The 12,023-nt window shown below is 39.0% G+C and overlaps 2 protein-coding genes across 2 annotated transcripts in view; one reads left to right on the forward strand and one right to left on the reverse strand.

Annotated features, from left to right (window-relative positions):
* rb1 (retinoblastoma 1) overlaps positions 1-10,897 on the forward strand; it is a 20,057-nt gene extending 9,160 nt beyond the window's left edge. The window contains exons 18-27 of the mRNA XM_034890209.1: positions 6,919-7,034; positions 7,331-7,485; positions 7,832-7,977; positions 8,076-8,180; positions 8,296-8,409; positions 8,515-8,663; positions 8,761-8,791; positions 8,891-9,033; positions 9,200-9,246; positions 9,392-10,897. Of these exons, the coding sequence (XP_034746100.1) occupies positions 6,919-7,034; positions 7,331-7,485; positions 7,832-7,977; positions 8,076-8,180; positions 8,296-8,409; positions 8,515-8,663; positions 8,761-8,791; positions 8,891-9,033; positions 9,200-9,246; positions 9,392-9,456 (1,071 nt within the window). The 3' untranslated portion in view covers positions 9,457-10,897. The remainder of the gene's footprint in view (positions 1-6,918; positions 7,035-7,330; positions 7,486-7,831; positions 7,978-8,075; positions 8,181-8,295; positions 8,410-8,514; positions 8,664-8,760; positions 8,792-8,890; positions 9,034-9,199; positions 9,247-9,391) is intronic.
* On the reverse strand, positions 2,315-5,269 carry LOC117955616 (lysophosphatidic acid receptor 6-like). The gene is made up of 2 exons (XM_034890210.1): positions 3,234-5,269; positions 2,315-2,326 (listed from the first exon to the last, which is right to left on the reverse strand). Exon 1 carries the CDS (start codon positions 5,000-5,002, stop codon positions 3,740-3,742), a length of 1,263 nt encoding a protein of 420 aa, XP_034746101.1. The 5' UTR covers positions 5,003-5,269; the 3' UTR covers positions 2,315-2,326; positions 3,234-3,739.
* Positions 10,898-12,023: the final 1,126 nt, after the last annotated feature.

Genomic DNA, 12,023 nt, shown 5'->3' on the forward strand with positions numbered 1-12,023 from the left:
GAAGAATCTCCTCATAATGTTATCTGTTGTCCTGGAGTAAATTCACATAAAAAGAAGCTCATGAAGTTTATTCATTGAGATTGTAAGAGGTGTGGATATTACTGGCCATTTTTAAATATGTAATTTGCAGTGTATAAAAACATTTCCAGTTAAGCCTTTTTTCAGTCATTATTAGGAAGGGACAGATTATAAGCACATTTAACTAATGTGCTTTTCATGCGTTTGGTATATGTCATCATGATTTCTTGGACTTTTCTTCTGTTATTTTTCATCTTTTTTGTTGTTGTGACCAGTTCACCAGGAATCTAGGCTGTTAAGTGGAAATCTCTGCTTTTTAAAGAGGCTTTTAACTAGATTGTAGGGTGGTTAGGCTGGTCTTATGTGTATGTGTTATTCTTTTTTTTTAGTGATGCATTGTATTTCTGAGAGTTGTTAATGCTTCCTTTTGTTGTGAAGCACTTTGTGATCTTCAACTGAGAAAAGTGCTATACAAATAAATTTTACTTTACTTGCTTAAACACATCCAAGCACTCAACACAGTTTTGAGTTGAAACAATGCCAATGTCTAATTACAAGAGAGCTTCCATTATTACTTTAACACGAATGAAACTATGATACTTAGCCTTTGAACATTTATTTCAAAAATACAATTGTGAGATTAGTTTTAATACAGGCACGTCGTTTGATTATCACCATACTATCACTTTCAGTTACATTTTGAGTAGTCTCTCAATTTCCCTTTAAGTTTGTTTTTTTATATTTAGTGACAATATTTGATAGGACATGTTTTCTATGACATGATAATGAATTTTAAACCTTTTACTTTTCAAACCCTTTTATTTTTTGCTCTTGACATTATTCAGTTTTCTTTTTTGGTGATTTGATAACAATGGCTGTTTAGTCATTCAGTTGTCACCCCTGCTAAGTGTCTGATGAGTAGCAAACTGTTAACTTGAGCTTGACGGGATCTTTTAGGAATTGCAGGTCATGTAGCAGATTTGTGTTGTGATCACAATAATTATTTTTGCCTTAAGTTGGTTTCCTAGATGTAAAAGCCCAGGACATTCTCAAACATCTCATACATTATCCCAAATACACATTGGTTTTCAGTATCTTTGTGAACCCCAAAATGTTAAGTTTCCACAACACCTCGGTAAGTTGTTATAGTCAATTGCTGTCTTCATTTTATAAAAAATTATGTATATACTGTACATATAAAACTCAAGGTAATAACAACTAAGAAGAATGTTGAAACAGAAAACTTCATCACTTACCAGTATCAGGATCTCAACAATTCAGTGATGGTGTGATAAAGTATTCTTCCAGAAAGGTGGTGTTCAGCAGCAGGGAAACTTGTTAAGATGCTCATGCTACTGATTAGAGCCGTACACGCCCACACTCACACACAGGTCAGGGTCTCCTTCTCCCCCTCTCTTTCCGCTCTCACCTCTCCTATGCACACTTCTTTTTTTTTTTTTCTTACTTCCTATTAGCTCATTTAGTAAAAATATGTCGGCTTGAAGATCGCCTTGTTAAGGATACACTCATTATCTGGTCTTAACTGACTGGGTTTGTCAATCAGCTGAATTTTGTGATTAGCCTTACAATTAAGCACATATTGTTTCATTACCTTTTTATAGTGGGAATCATATTTATGGCTGCTTGTTAAAAACCTGTACACCTGTGTAAGTAATTGGAGTTAATCATTAACTATACTGATAGAGGAATGGCAATAATTCACTGAGTGTCAGCTTGGGACCAGCGCACTTAGGGAACATGTCAGTGTAGATCTCAGTCCATGGCTATTAGAGTCCATGAGATTACAAATTAAGTCAAAATGTTCAGAACAGGTCCTTATGATTGATAAAAACGTGTGTTGTGTCAAAATCTGAGTCTTTTGCAGTTGAGAAAAGAAATAATTCATCTATTATTCACATCAGATTTTAACCAATCGGTTTGGCATGTAATTAAAGCAGAGTTGAGTGCTTGTTTGAGTAATTTGGAAAACAGTATGCTGAAATGGCACACACTACGACTTAGCTACACACCACTTGGTCCTTGTGAGACAAATTTCGAATTACATAGAAATAAATAACATAAAGGACACATGTCCTGCTTGAGAAATAACTGGTTATAATTTATTCACTTAAAAAAAAGAAGCCTATTTGTATTACTTGGTGTAGTGTGGCTTAGGGAATTTAAGATTTAAGCAATTGCTTATTGTTTTCTAACTGTTTTAAAGTTTAAACTCTGTATTATTCAACAGCTCTGTCTCTGTGTTGCAGCAACCACCGCTGTGCTCTTATTTTTTTTCAACATGCTGCTTCTTCAAGAGGCTTGTTGTTGCTCGCCTGTTTAAGTGTCAGAATCCAGTTCAGCAGTGGTTATTAGACTACCTTTGTCAGAACACAGCCTCAGGGGTCTCAACAGGTATCCAATAGCACTCGGTCTTGCAGCAGGCAGCTTTTGGAAGAATAAACAACATTCAAGCTGCAGCATATTCTAGTTACACTGTGAACTGTGTTTTTAAGGTTTCCCATTAGTCCATAGGAAACATTTTGTCACTCTGGCTTAGACATTTTTTAATTATTCTCATCAAACATCAAATTCAAGTTTGAATTTATTTTGTTTTTTATCATAAAATTCAAATAAAATTCTACAGAAATAACCACTTATATAGATGAGGGCATTGGCATTGTTAGTGCATTATTTGGCTGGCACAATGCATCAATCAAATATTGACAACAGCTGTAATCTACTTTTTGAAAATGTAGTGACTCACTGTGCATTCATGGCACTGGCCAACCAACCACAGTACCTGTAGCTGGGTTATTACCTGTATGAGTAATCAGTCTAGACAAATGATTTGGCAGTACCCATAGAGAGTTGCATGTTAACTGATACCTTGTTAGTGTCAAATATTTCACAAGACCCCACTCTATCAAATATATACTGTATATATATTATTTTTTTTTTAAATAACGCAAACCTTTTAAGTTAATACCTTTTATTCACTTTCTCTCTCTGTGTGTGTGTGTGTGTGTGTGTGTGTGTGTGTGTGTGTGTGTGTGTGTGTGTGTGTGTGTGTGTGTGTGTGTGTGTGTGTGTGTGTGTGTGTGTGTGTGTGTGTGTGTGTGTGTGTGTGTGTGTGTGTGTGTGTGTGTGTGTGTGTGTGTGTGTGTGTGTGTGTGTATATATATAAAAATAATAATGGATAGAAGCTGTTAGAGAACATAAAGTGGCCACAACTACTTAGAAAATGCACAGTATAGTACATAAAAGAGTAATACTGGTTTAGCATTGCCAAAGCAGAATAATCTTAAAGGACAATCTGCTCTGAGGAATAAAACAGTTACAATGTCTTATTTGCAAAAGCTCATACTTCGGCAGAACCATGCACCATACACCTGTCATCTCAAATAGTACACATTACAAACTCATAACTCCTAAGAATGAAATGTTTTCTAACAATGTGTTTTGTGAATTGGCAGCCTAAAGGGTCTTTATGCTGTAACACACTTTCAAATGTTTCCGATTGGACTTGTTCCACTCTTTTATTGACTTACTTGGGTGTCCTAGTCTCTGTTTTGTCCAGTAGAGTAAAGAGTGACTCCTTAGTAACCATTGTTTGTTATTATGATCTTTAAGGCAACTCCACCTCCACATACATTCTCACATTCAAATCAAGTTTCACCAGCAGTCACTGAATTTTTAGTCATGTCCCATAATACAATTGACATTAGATTGTAGACTCATTGTCAAACACTTTGGATTTCTGACTCCACGGGGACAGGGTTTTGTGTGTTGTATTTGGACTGCTGTGTGGGCTGTCCATCTGTAGTCTGTCGAACAGCTTGGCACCATAGTGCCATACTGTGGACTTGCGTTTCATGGAGCTCTTAATGGTCTCTGAAGTGAAATAGTATATGACTGGATCAAAACAACAGTTGGTCACTGCTATGCACAGACTAATGGGGTAGATGGTCCTGACCACATATTCTGCTTTGCACCCTTCTATGATGTTGGAGCGGACCAGGGCATAAAAGATGAGATTAACATTGTAGGGGATGAAACAGAAGCAGAAGATGAGCAGATGCACTGTGATCATCCTTAGGATTTTTGACTTGTTCAGGTTCCCTCCATGGCTGAAGTTTCGGGGTTTCCTCAGTGTCCGTAGCACCATGATGGAACAGAAGACATTGAGCATCAATGGGATGATGAAGCCCACAGTCTCAATGAACACCACCACCTTGGACAGCTCAGCCTTCCACTGTTTGTTGGAGTAGTTTTCAAAGCAGAAGTTTGAGGATTTTGCATTGATGGGTGAGGTGGTGTCCAAAAGGAACCCAGTAGGTATACTTCCAGAAAGAACCATCACCCACACTACACAGCAGGCCAGTTTGGCATTCCTTCTAGTACGAATTCTTTGGGACCGGAATGGGTACACAATGGCCAGGAAACGGTCAACGCTGATGCAGGTGAGGAAGAGGATGCTGCTGTACATGTTGGTGTAGAACAGGGCCACAGAGATCTTGCAGAGCACGCTTCCAAATACCCATTCACGTTTAATAAAGTAAACGATCCGAAAAGGCAGGGTCAGGACAAAGAAGGAGTCTGAAACTATAAGGTTTATCATGTAGGTCGTTGTCTCATTCCGCAGCTTCAGTGTACAGCCAAAAATGTATAGAGCCACCATGTTGAAGACAAGTCCGAATAAAAACACCAGGCTGAAAACACAGCTATACAAAGGGTACTTGAAGTCGTCACTCTTGATGCAATTCATGTCATTTTGAGTGACGTTATACTCTTGTGTGCTGCTGTCATTCATTTTTAAACCAGGTAGCGATAATGTATGTTTCATTTGTGCAGGAAAAACAGTCCCGAAATACTGAAGAATCCTCAGTTTGTGTGGTTTTGTAATGAAAGTATATTGTAACTCCTTAAAATACCTGAATTTGTATCCAAAGTCCTTCTTTGTGTACGTGAAAGCTGTCCTGCACATCCAATAATCCTCATTTAAGTAAGGTTTTCAGTTGTTTCCAGTTGTCTTTCCCAGTTGAAATGTTTATTCCTTTGAGAGAAGAGTCATGTGGCTCATCTCTGCGACCGGTCGAGTGGTTCTTCCCTTCGCTTGTTTCCTGTCTGTTCTTGCAGCAGCACTGGGGTGGGGGACATGGTGATTGTCAGTGTATTCTCAAGAGGTTTTGCTCTGCCCCTGCTTGATCGTAAATCAAAAACCTTGTAGCAGCCTGCAAGTCGGTCTTCAACACAAAGAAAACTCCCTGAACTGTTGAAACAGAGGGAGGAGCCTCCACCAGGCCAAAGTCCTCCCATTGATGCTTTGTTTTAGCTCTTGTTTTTCTGTTGTTTTTTTAAAATAATTTCAACGATTGGACTCTAGTCTGAAAATGGTGTGGTCTATAATTTTAATTCAAATTTAAAACAAGTAAGGTTTGGTTTCTCCTTTGCTGCAACAGGTGTTTTAGATCAATTGCCCCTCCCTTTAGAGAGCCTAAGCTAATAACTAATCTAACCAGAACTTTTACTATACCTAATAAAACATTACAGTGTTGGCATCCATGTCAGTAAATGCTGTTGCAATCAAATAACGTACTTTTGAGAAACGTGTCTGTGGCTTCAGCTTGGCTTGTGTGACACAGAATGTACCAATAACAAGTACATACCTGCAGTAACTATGTATATCCATGAGTAGGAACCCACACCCCTGTATGATCTCACTGTGTGTGTGTGTGTGTGTGTGTGTGTGTGTGTGTGTGTGTGTGTGTGTGTGGGGGGGGGGGTGTATGTACGTGTTCATGCTCACGTGTGTGTGTCTGTGTGTGTGTGTACGTCACACGCAGAACGCTTTACAACAGAGTGGGTGGGGGGTGTTACCGCCTTTGAATCTCTTCCTGCTTCCAACATTGGTTACATAATTGCTGGATAAAAGCCAGACACTACGTAGTATTAAGTTGCTGTGAGCTGTAGCCTACATCCACCACTTCTAACCAGAGGCAGAATAGAAAGTAGTCTCAGAGATTATTCCTTCACAGCGCTGTGCAATGCGAGAAATTCTCAGAGCTGAATTGGGCAGACACATCAATTTTCATCAGACTCAACCAGGGTTGGTTTAATTAAGTCCACCGATAACCAACAACACCAAAATACCCCCAAGAACCAAATCTCCTACTTCTCTGTTAACCGTCAAGCCACTAAACCTAACCAATGGTGTCATGCAATGCATTAGTTTAACAGTACTCAAAATGAATAAAACACATGTGATGTGAGATTGTACTTATGAATGTTTTCCTTATGCACTGATAATATATCAATGCTGCATTTGTTCCTCCAGGGAAAACCAAATTAAGTCTTCATGAAGGTATTGAGATATAAGCACAATTAATAAATGTCATTTGTGATTTAAGAATGTACACTGCAGTGCAAAACAAACCGTAGGTGCCCTTATATTATCCTCTTCTTCTTGTTCTTGATTCTTGTTTCTCCTGTGTTTTTTCTCTGTCAATAAAACGGCAGTGCAGAGGTTACGTTGTCTAATAAACATTAAGTAGTGTCTTCGGTGATAGTGTTGGGATTATTTATTATACAAAATGCAATTCAGAGTAGCAACAGACTTCACTTACAAACAGAAATCAGAAATAAAATAGATTTTGCTTTTCATATTTGCAAAGAATAGAAGTATTGATTGGCTAATGAGGTGATGGCAAGAGAGTAATTGGCATCAGGAAAAGTTGAATTTAGGTTGTATTCTTTCAGCCATGGCTTTCGGAAGGTTTTCTCCTTGTCTAGATTGTATTTCTTGAATTGAGTTCCAGTGAAAGGTGTGTGGTCATTGTCTTCTTGATTTAGATACACTGGGCGTTTGCTTAAATGTAAATAATCATGTTTGTGTCTCCGCAGGACTCCTCGCTGTTTGAGCTGCTGAGACAGGAGCATGAGGGCGGAGCAGCAGAGCAGGTGGAGACCCCAGCCAGTTTCAGTCAACCACTGCAGCACAACCACACGGCAGCTGACCTGTGAGTCCGACATCCCACAATACATTTGCCTGTCTTTCAGTTGTTGATGCGGAGAAGCTAAGAGACCTCAGACACTAAAACGTGTTTACCTGTTATAAAGCCACTGTGAGTTATGAGTAAGAGAGCTCATCACTCATACTTGAAAATCATGATATTAAAAAAACAACCTTAAACCTGTTCTCCTACCTGAGTCTCCACCACTTTAATTATTAGTGATATGTGTTTTACATTTAATGGAGTTGTTCTTTAAACTTTAATTTTTAGATGGTGTAACTAACTGTCCCTTGTCCCTACAGATACCTGTCCCCCATGCGTCCGGGCCTTCGTGTTTTGCCTCCCGAGTCCCCAGCCACACCCAGCTCTCAAGCGGCCTCTCAGCCACCGTCTCAGCCTGCCGGCCAGACTCCACGTCACCAAAAGTCCAACTCTCTCAGCCTCTTCTATAAAAAATGTGAGACGTTTAGATGGGTTTTCCTCCAGACATACAGATCATTAGGTTTCTCTTGATAACTTTAATATACTAACAGATGTGTGGATAAACACTGCCAGCTCCACTTTGCAATTGGAAAAGATAATATTACAAAACAAAAACCGCTTATCTCCCTTTTTCGTCAATGATGCATTTGACTTAATAATAAACTCTGAATTACTAAAATACAATAAAAAATGAGTTCCTACATCTGTATAAGCTTGCAGAAGGTATGAACACATTTTTTCAGTTTGTACTATTCATTACACATATCCTTCAGGTTTCTTTCTCCGTGTTCAACTGTCTCTGTGGTCTCCTCTCGCTGCAGTGTACCGCCTGGCCTACATAAGGCTGAAGATACTCTGCTCCTACCTGCTGTCCTCCCACCCTGAACTGGAGCCCATCATATGGACCCTGTTCCAGCACACTCTGCAGCACGAGCACGAGCTGATGAGAGACCGCCACCTCGACCAGGTAACCACTTGGTCTCAGTCTCCTGCTCTCTTGTTCTCTCGGCATCTCTTTCGTCATGTTTTCTTGTTTTGTTTTTAATCTGCTTCTCGTTCTTGTAGTTGATGATGTCAGCCATGTATGCCATATGTAAAGTGAAGAGTGTTGATCTGCGCTTCAAGACCATTGTCACAGCGTACAAGAACATGCCCAACACCAACCAGGAGGTGACGCCTTTTAATGCTTACATCCCTATCTGTTTTGTATTTTCTGTTATAATCACACTTTATGGGAAATTAAGTATGAATGTTGCATTTTTTTGTATTACTCTGTATGTTGCAGACCTTTAAGCATGTGTTGATCACTGAGGGCCACTATGACTCCATCATTGTCTTCTACAACCAAGTGTTCATGCAGAAGCTGAAAACCAACATCCTGCAGTATGCGTCTACTAGGGTGAGACACCTCCCTAAGTAGAATCTACAGTTTGATGTTAATACAGGCACATTTAGACACAGCTGCTAACTAGACCCTCTCATTGTTGCTGTTTTGTTTTTGTAGCCACCCACCCTCTCTCCAATCCCACAAATACCACGCAGCCCCTACAAGTTCCCCAATTCACCTCTACGAGTGCCTGGGAGCAACAACGTGTATATCTCCCCTCTGAAAAGCCCGCGCATGTCCCCGGGTATCATGACTCCTCGCTCCAGGTGAGCTCTGCATGTTCACGGCAGAATGTTGTGTTGTTTGTTGAGATAGTACGATCCTTTACATTGAGCTAATTTGTTTTGTTTTCTGCCTTTACAGAATGCTGGTATCAATCGGTGAATCTTTCGGGGTACGTGCCTCTTTGTTGCACATTAAAGGATATTTTGTCATTACAATAATTTTTTTTCTCTCACTTACTCTGTTGTTTCTGTTTTGTTTTCATCTGCAGCTGTCCAATCGGTTCCAGAAGATCAACCAGATGGTCAACAGCAGCGATCGGTCCCTTAAGAGGAGTCTGGATCTCGGCTCCACTCCAAAGCCTCTGAAGAGGTTACGGTTCGATGTGGACGGGCAAGATGAAGCCGACGGCAGGTTGGTCACACATGGTCTTTTATTTACAGTAGCCTACTGGCACCCTGATTTATTAACTCTTCCTCTAAGTCAAGAATACTCGTAGTGTTCACTCAAAGCATAGTATTTATCACGGTATACATACACATATTTCAATTAGGCTCACTTTATATGTTTTTATTTACAGCAAATCTGGAGGCGATTCTACACTTATACAAAAGCTTGCAGAGATGAGTAAGTGAAAACTGCTTCATATATTAAATTATTATATTTTTTTGTGGGATATTCCCAAATATTTTTCTTCATGTATCCTTTCTGTCGAATCGTAAGGTTTGTGGATCTATGTTCTTGTAACATATTGATGATTTGATTAATGTAGGCTCCACCCGGAGTCGCATGCAGGAGCAGAAGATGAAGGAGGACGCAGAATCAAGGAAGAAGTAACCCTAAAACCTACTGAACTGACCTGCACTGTTTATCACAACGTGAACACTACTTATTGTTCACATACAAAGTGAAACAAGAGTTTTTCTGTACATGTAGTATTGGTTTTTAGTTTGTATTTAACTTTGTCTTTGAGGAGTATTATGTAAATGTAGAGGACTTTTTCATCTTTTTGTGTTGATTTTTTGAGTGTTTTAACTGAATAATGATAGACGCCGTTGACTTTCATTTTTGACTTGTTTGAGATTAAGTGTTTGGTTTTTAGAGTTATATTAATTTGTGGGTGTTGTTACGTTATTTTTTCACTCTCAAATTTTCTCAATTGTCTTGAGAGTTGTTCAGATAAATTGATGGCTTGCTTGTTAAATAATTGGTTGAGTTTTACCAACATCAGGAAGCTCATATGTTGACCTTTCTGTTTTTGACAGATTCTTCTTTCAAATTTTGACATTTCAAATGTTTCAATCATGATGCAACATTTTACATGTTAAATCATGATCACTCTCCCCAAAAAAGACAAAATGTTGGCTTTAGAGGCAAAAGGATGTCTTTTCACACCGCAGTTTTACTTTTAAAGTTATGTTTTACTTTGGAATTTGCTTGGATTGCTTGGAAAAGTTTAGGAAAAAAAATGGAATATCAAGGAAAATTATACAGTATATTATTTGAACCTCAACCAAAACTCATGCTCTTTCATAGGACTTGGTTGACAGGTAATGCTTCTCTTTGTGCGTAGTTTTTTTTCTTACTTTTGTTTGAAATACACACCATACATCACATTTCTAAGAAGTGGGTTGGGGGGGGGGGGGGGATACAGCAATGAATACACACCACGTAGAGCATTAATATGTGGGCTTCACTCCAGAAAAGTAAAATATCGCTCCAAATGTCAATTACCAGAGTTTTATATTAAAATGTGTTTATATTGTGCTTTATTGAAGTAGTTTCTTGAAAATGTAGAAAATATTTGTTTTGACAATGTTTTTGTTTTGCGTGGACGTCACCACATGTAGGTATTGTTGTCTTTGCTGATCAGGGCCCCGATTGTTGCCTTTCCGGGCCGACAGCAGGCGATGCCAGTAGGTAGGGATTAACGAGCTGATAGGCCGAGGAGCATCATAACGTTGACTTATGCATTTTCTTTTTTGCTTTTAGAGAGGGCTGTTGTGGTTTTTCCAGTTTTATACACTGTTATGCTATCAGATTTTTTTTGGATTGTGTTTTGTCTTGAAACACTTTATAGAGAGTTGTTCTTATCATGAAACCCTTTTCTAAAAATATTATATGAGGGTTGTGGTTATGAAACCGAAACATGACAAAATTGAGTGCTTCTTTCTCAGGATTCACAAGCCAAATTTGTCATTTCTTGTGGGCAAGCTATTGTCCAGGGCCCTGTTTGCCTTCTCTAGGCTAAGATGATGATTAAATCCATTTTAAGAAATAATGACTCTTGAATGTTCTTCACCTTCTGGATCATTCACTCTTTGCCCCAGATAAGTACAGTTTAGACCATCACCATCTCCTCGTTGTGGTTTACAACATAAACAATTCCGGTTTCCTTTTCTCACTGAACACATTTCAGCAGTGATTCTAAACCAATAAAAGACAAATTTTGGTATTGTAATTGGCATCCGTCGTGTTTTACTACCTTCTGTAAAAAATGAATGGAAGTGACAACAAAAATCCTTTAAGTATACTAAGGTCCTCTTCCTCCCTCTGCTGTGCAAAATCGAGCTCACAAGAGTCAACCAGTCAGGCTTCACTTCACACAAGATTACAGATGAGTGACAAACACGTCACTGTGCTGGTAATTGGATCCACTCTTGAGTAACATGATCATATTTGGCTGTGGTTGACTACAAATTTACATTTGTTCCAAGATTGCTCCTTGGAAAATGTATTTGGTCATCCTGTGATATGAAACATACTTTTCCTTGGGTGAGTCAGAAACCACTAACAATCTGATTGACAGTCAACATGTTCAAAGGTGGGAAAAAAAACTTACAGAAGTTTCAAGACAAATTACAAGTGTAGTAAACGGACTTCCTTAAAGAGACCTACATGGGAAAAGTAGTTCAAATTTTTTTTTTTTTTATTATTACTTGCAGCCCATTGTTTTTCCCTCTGCTGTGAACTCCCTCCAGCTCCTCTGGGGGACACAATGACAGCTGCTGCCTGTTCAGTAACAGCTACCTTAATTGTACCGTGGCACTGTTTCCAATGGAGAGACTGGAGTTCATTCCTGTTTGAACACGGAAACAGTTTTGTTTGGGCCCAGCCAAGCATGAAACACTTTGAACTGGCTATGTTTTAATTGGCCATTCCCCATGGGAAATGGAAGTGTGTTATTGAGCTGTTGGTGCTGATTCAATGCAGTCAGCCGCTAGCCCACGATAGCGGCACACCAAAGGTTCTCTTGTTGGAGTTGCTTGTGAAATCTTCTTAAATCTTTCTCCTTCATCTCTGAAACTCAAAATAGCCGGCAAAAATATAATTTATGCTTCCAGAGAATGTGATTGGGTTTTCACTTTAGGATCACTGCTTAAAATTGTGCTGCTTTTTCAGGA

This window comes from Etheostoma cragini, chromosome 13, assembly GCF_013103735.1.
Source record: "Etheostoma cragini isolate CJK2018 chromosome 13, CSU_Ecrag_1.0, whole genome shotgun sequence".
Lineage (NCBI taxonomy): Eukaryota > Metazoa > Chordata > Actinopteri > Perciformes > Percidae > Etheostoma > Etheostoma cragini.

What these genes read in the sequence shown, in the direction of transcription:
- LOC117955616 (XM_034890210.1), bottom strand. Translation starts at nt 5,002, where the DNA reads ATGTGCAGGACAGCTTTCACGTACACAAAGAAGGACTTTGGATACAAA.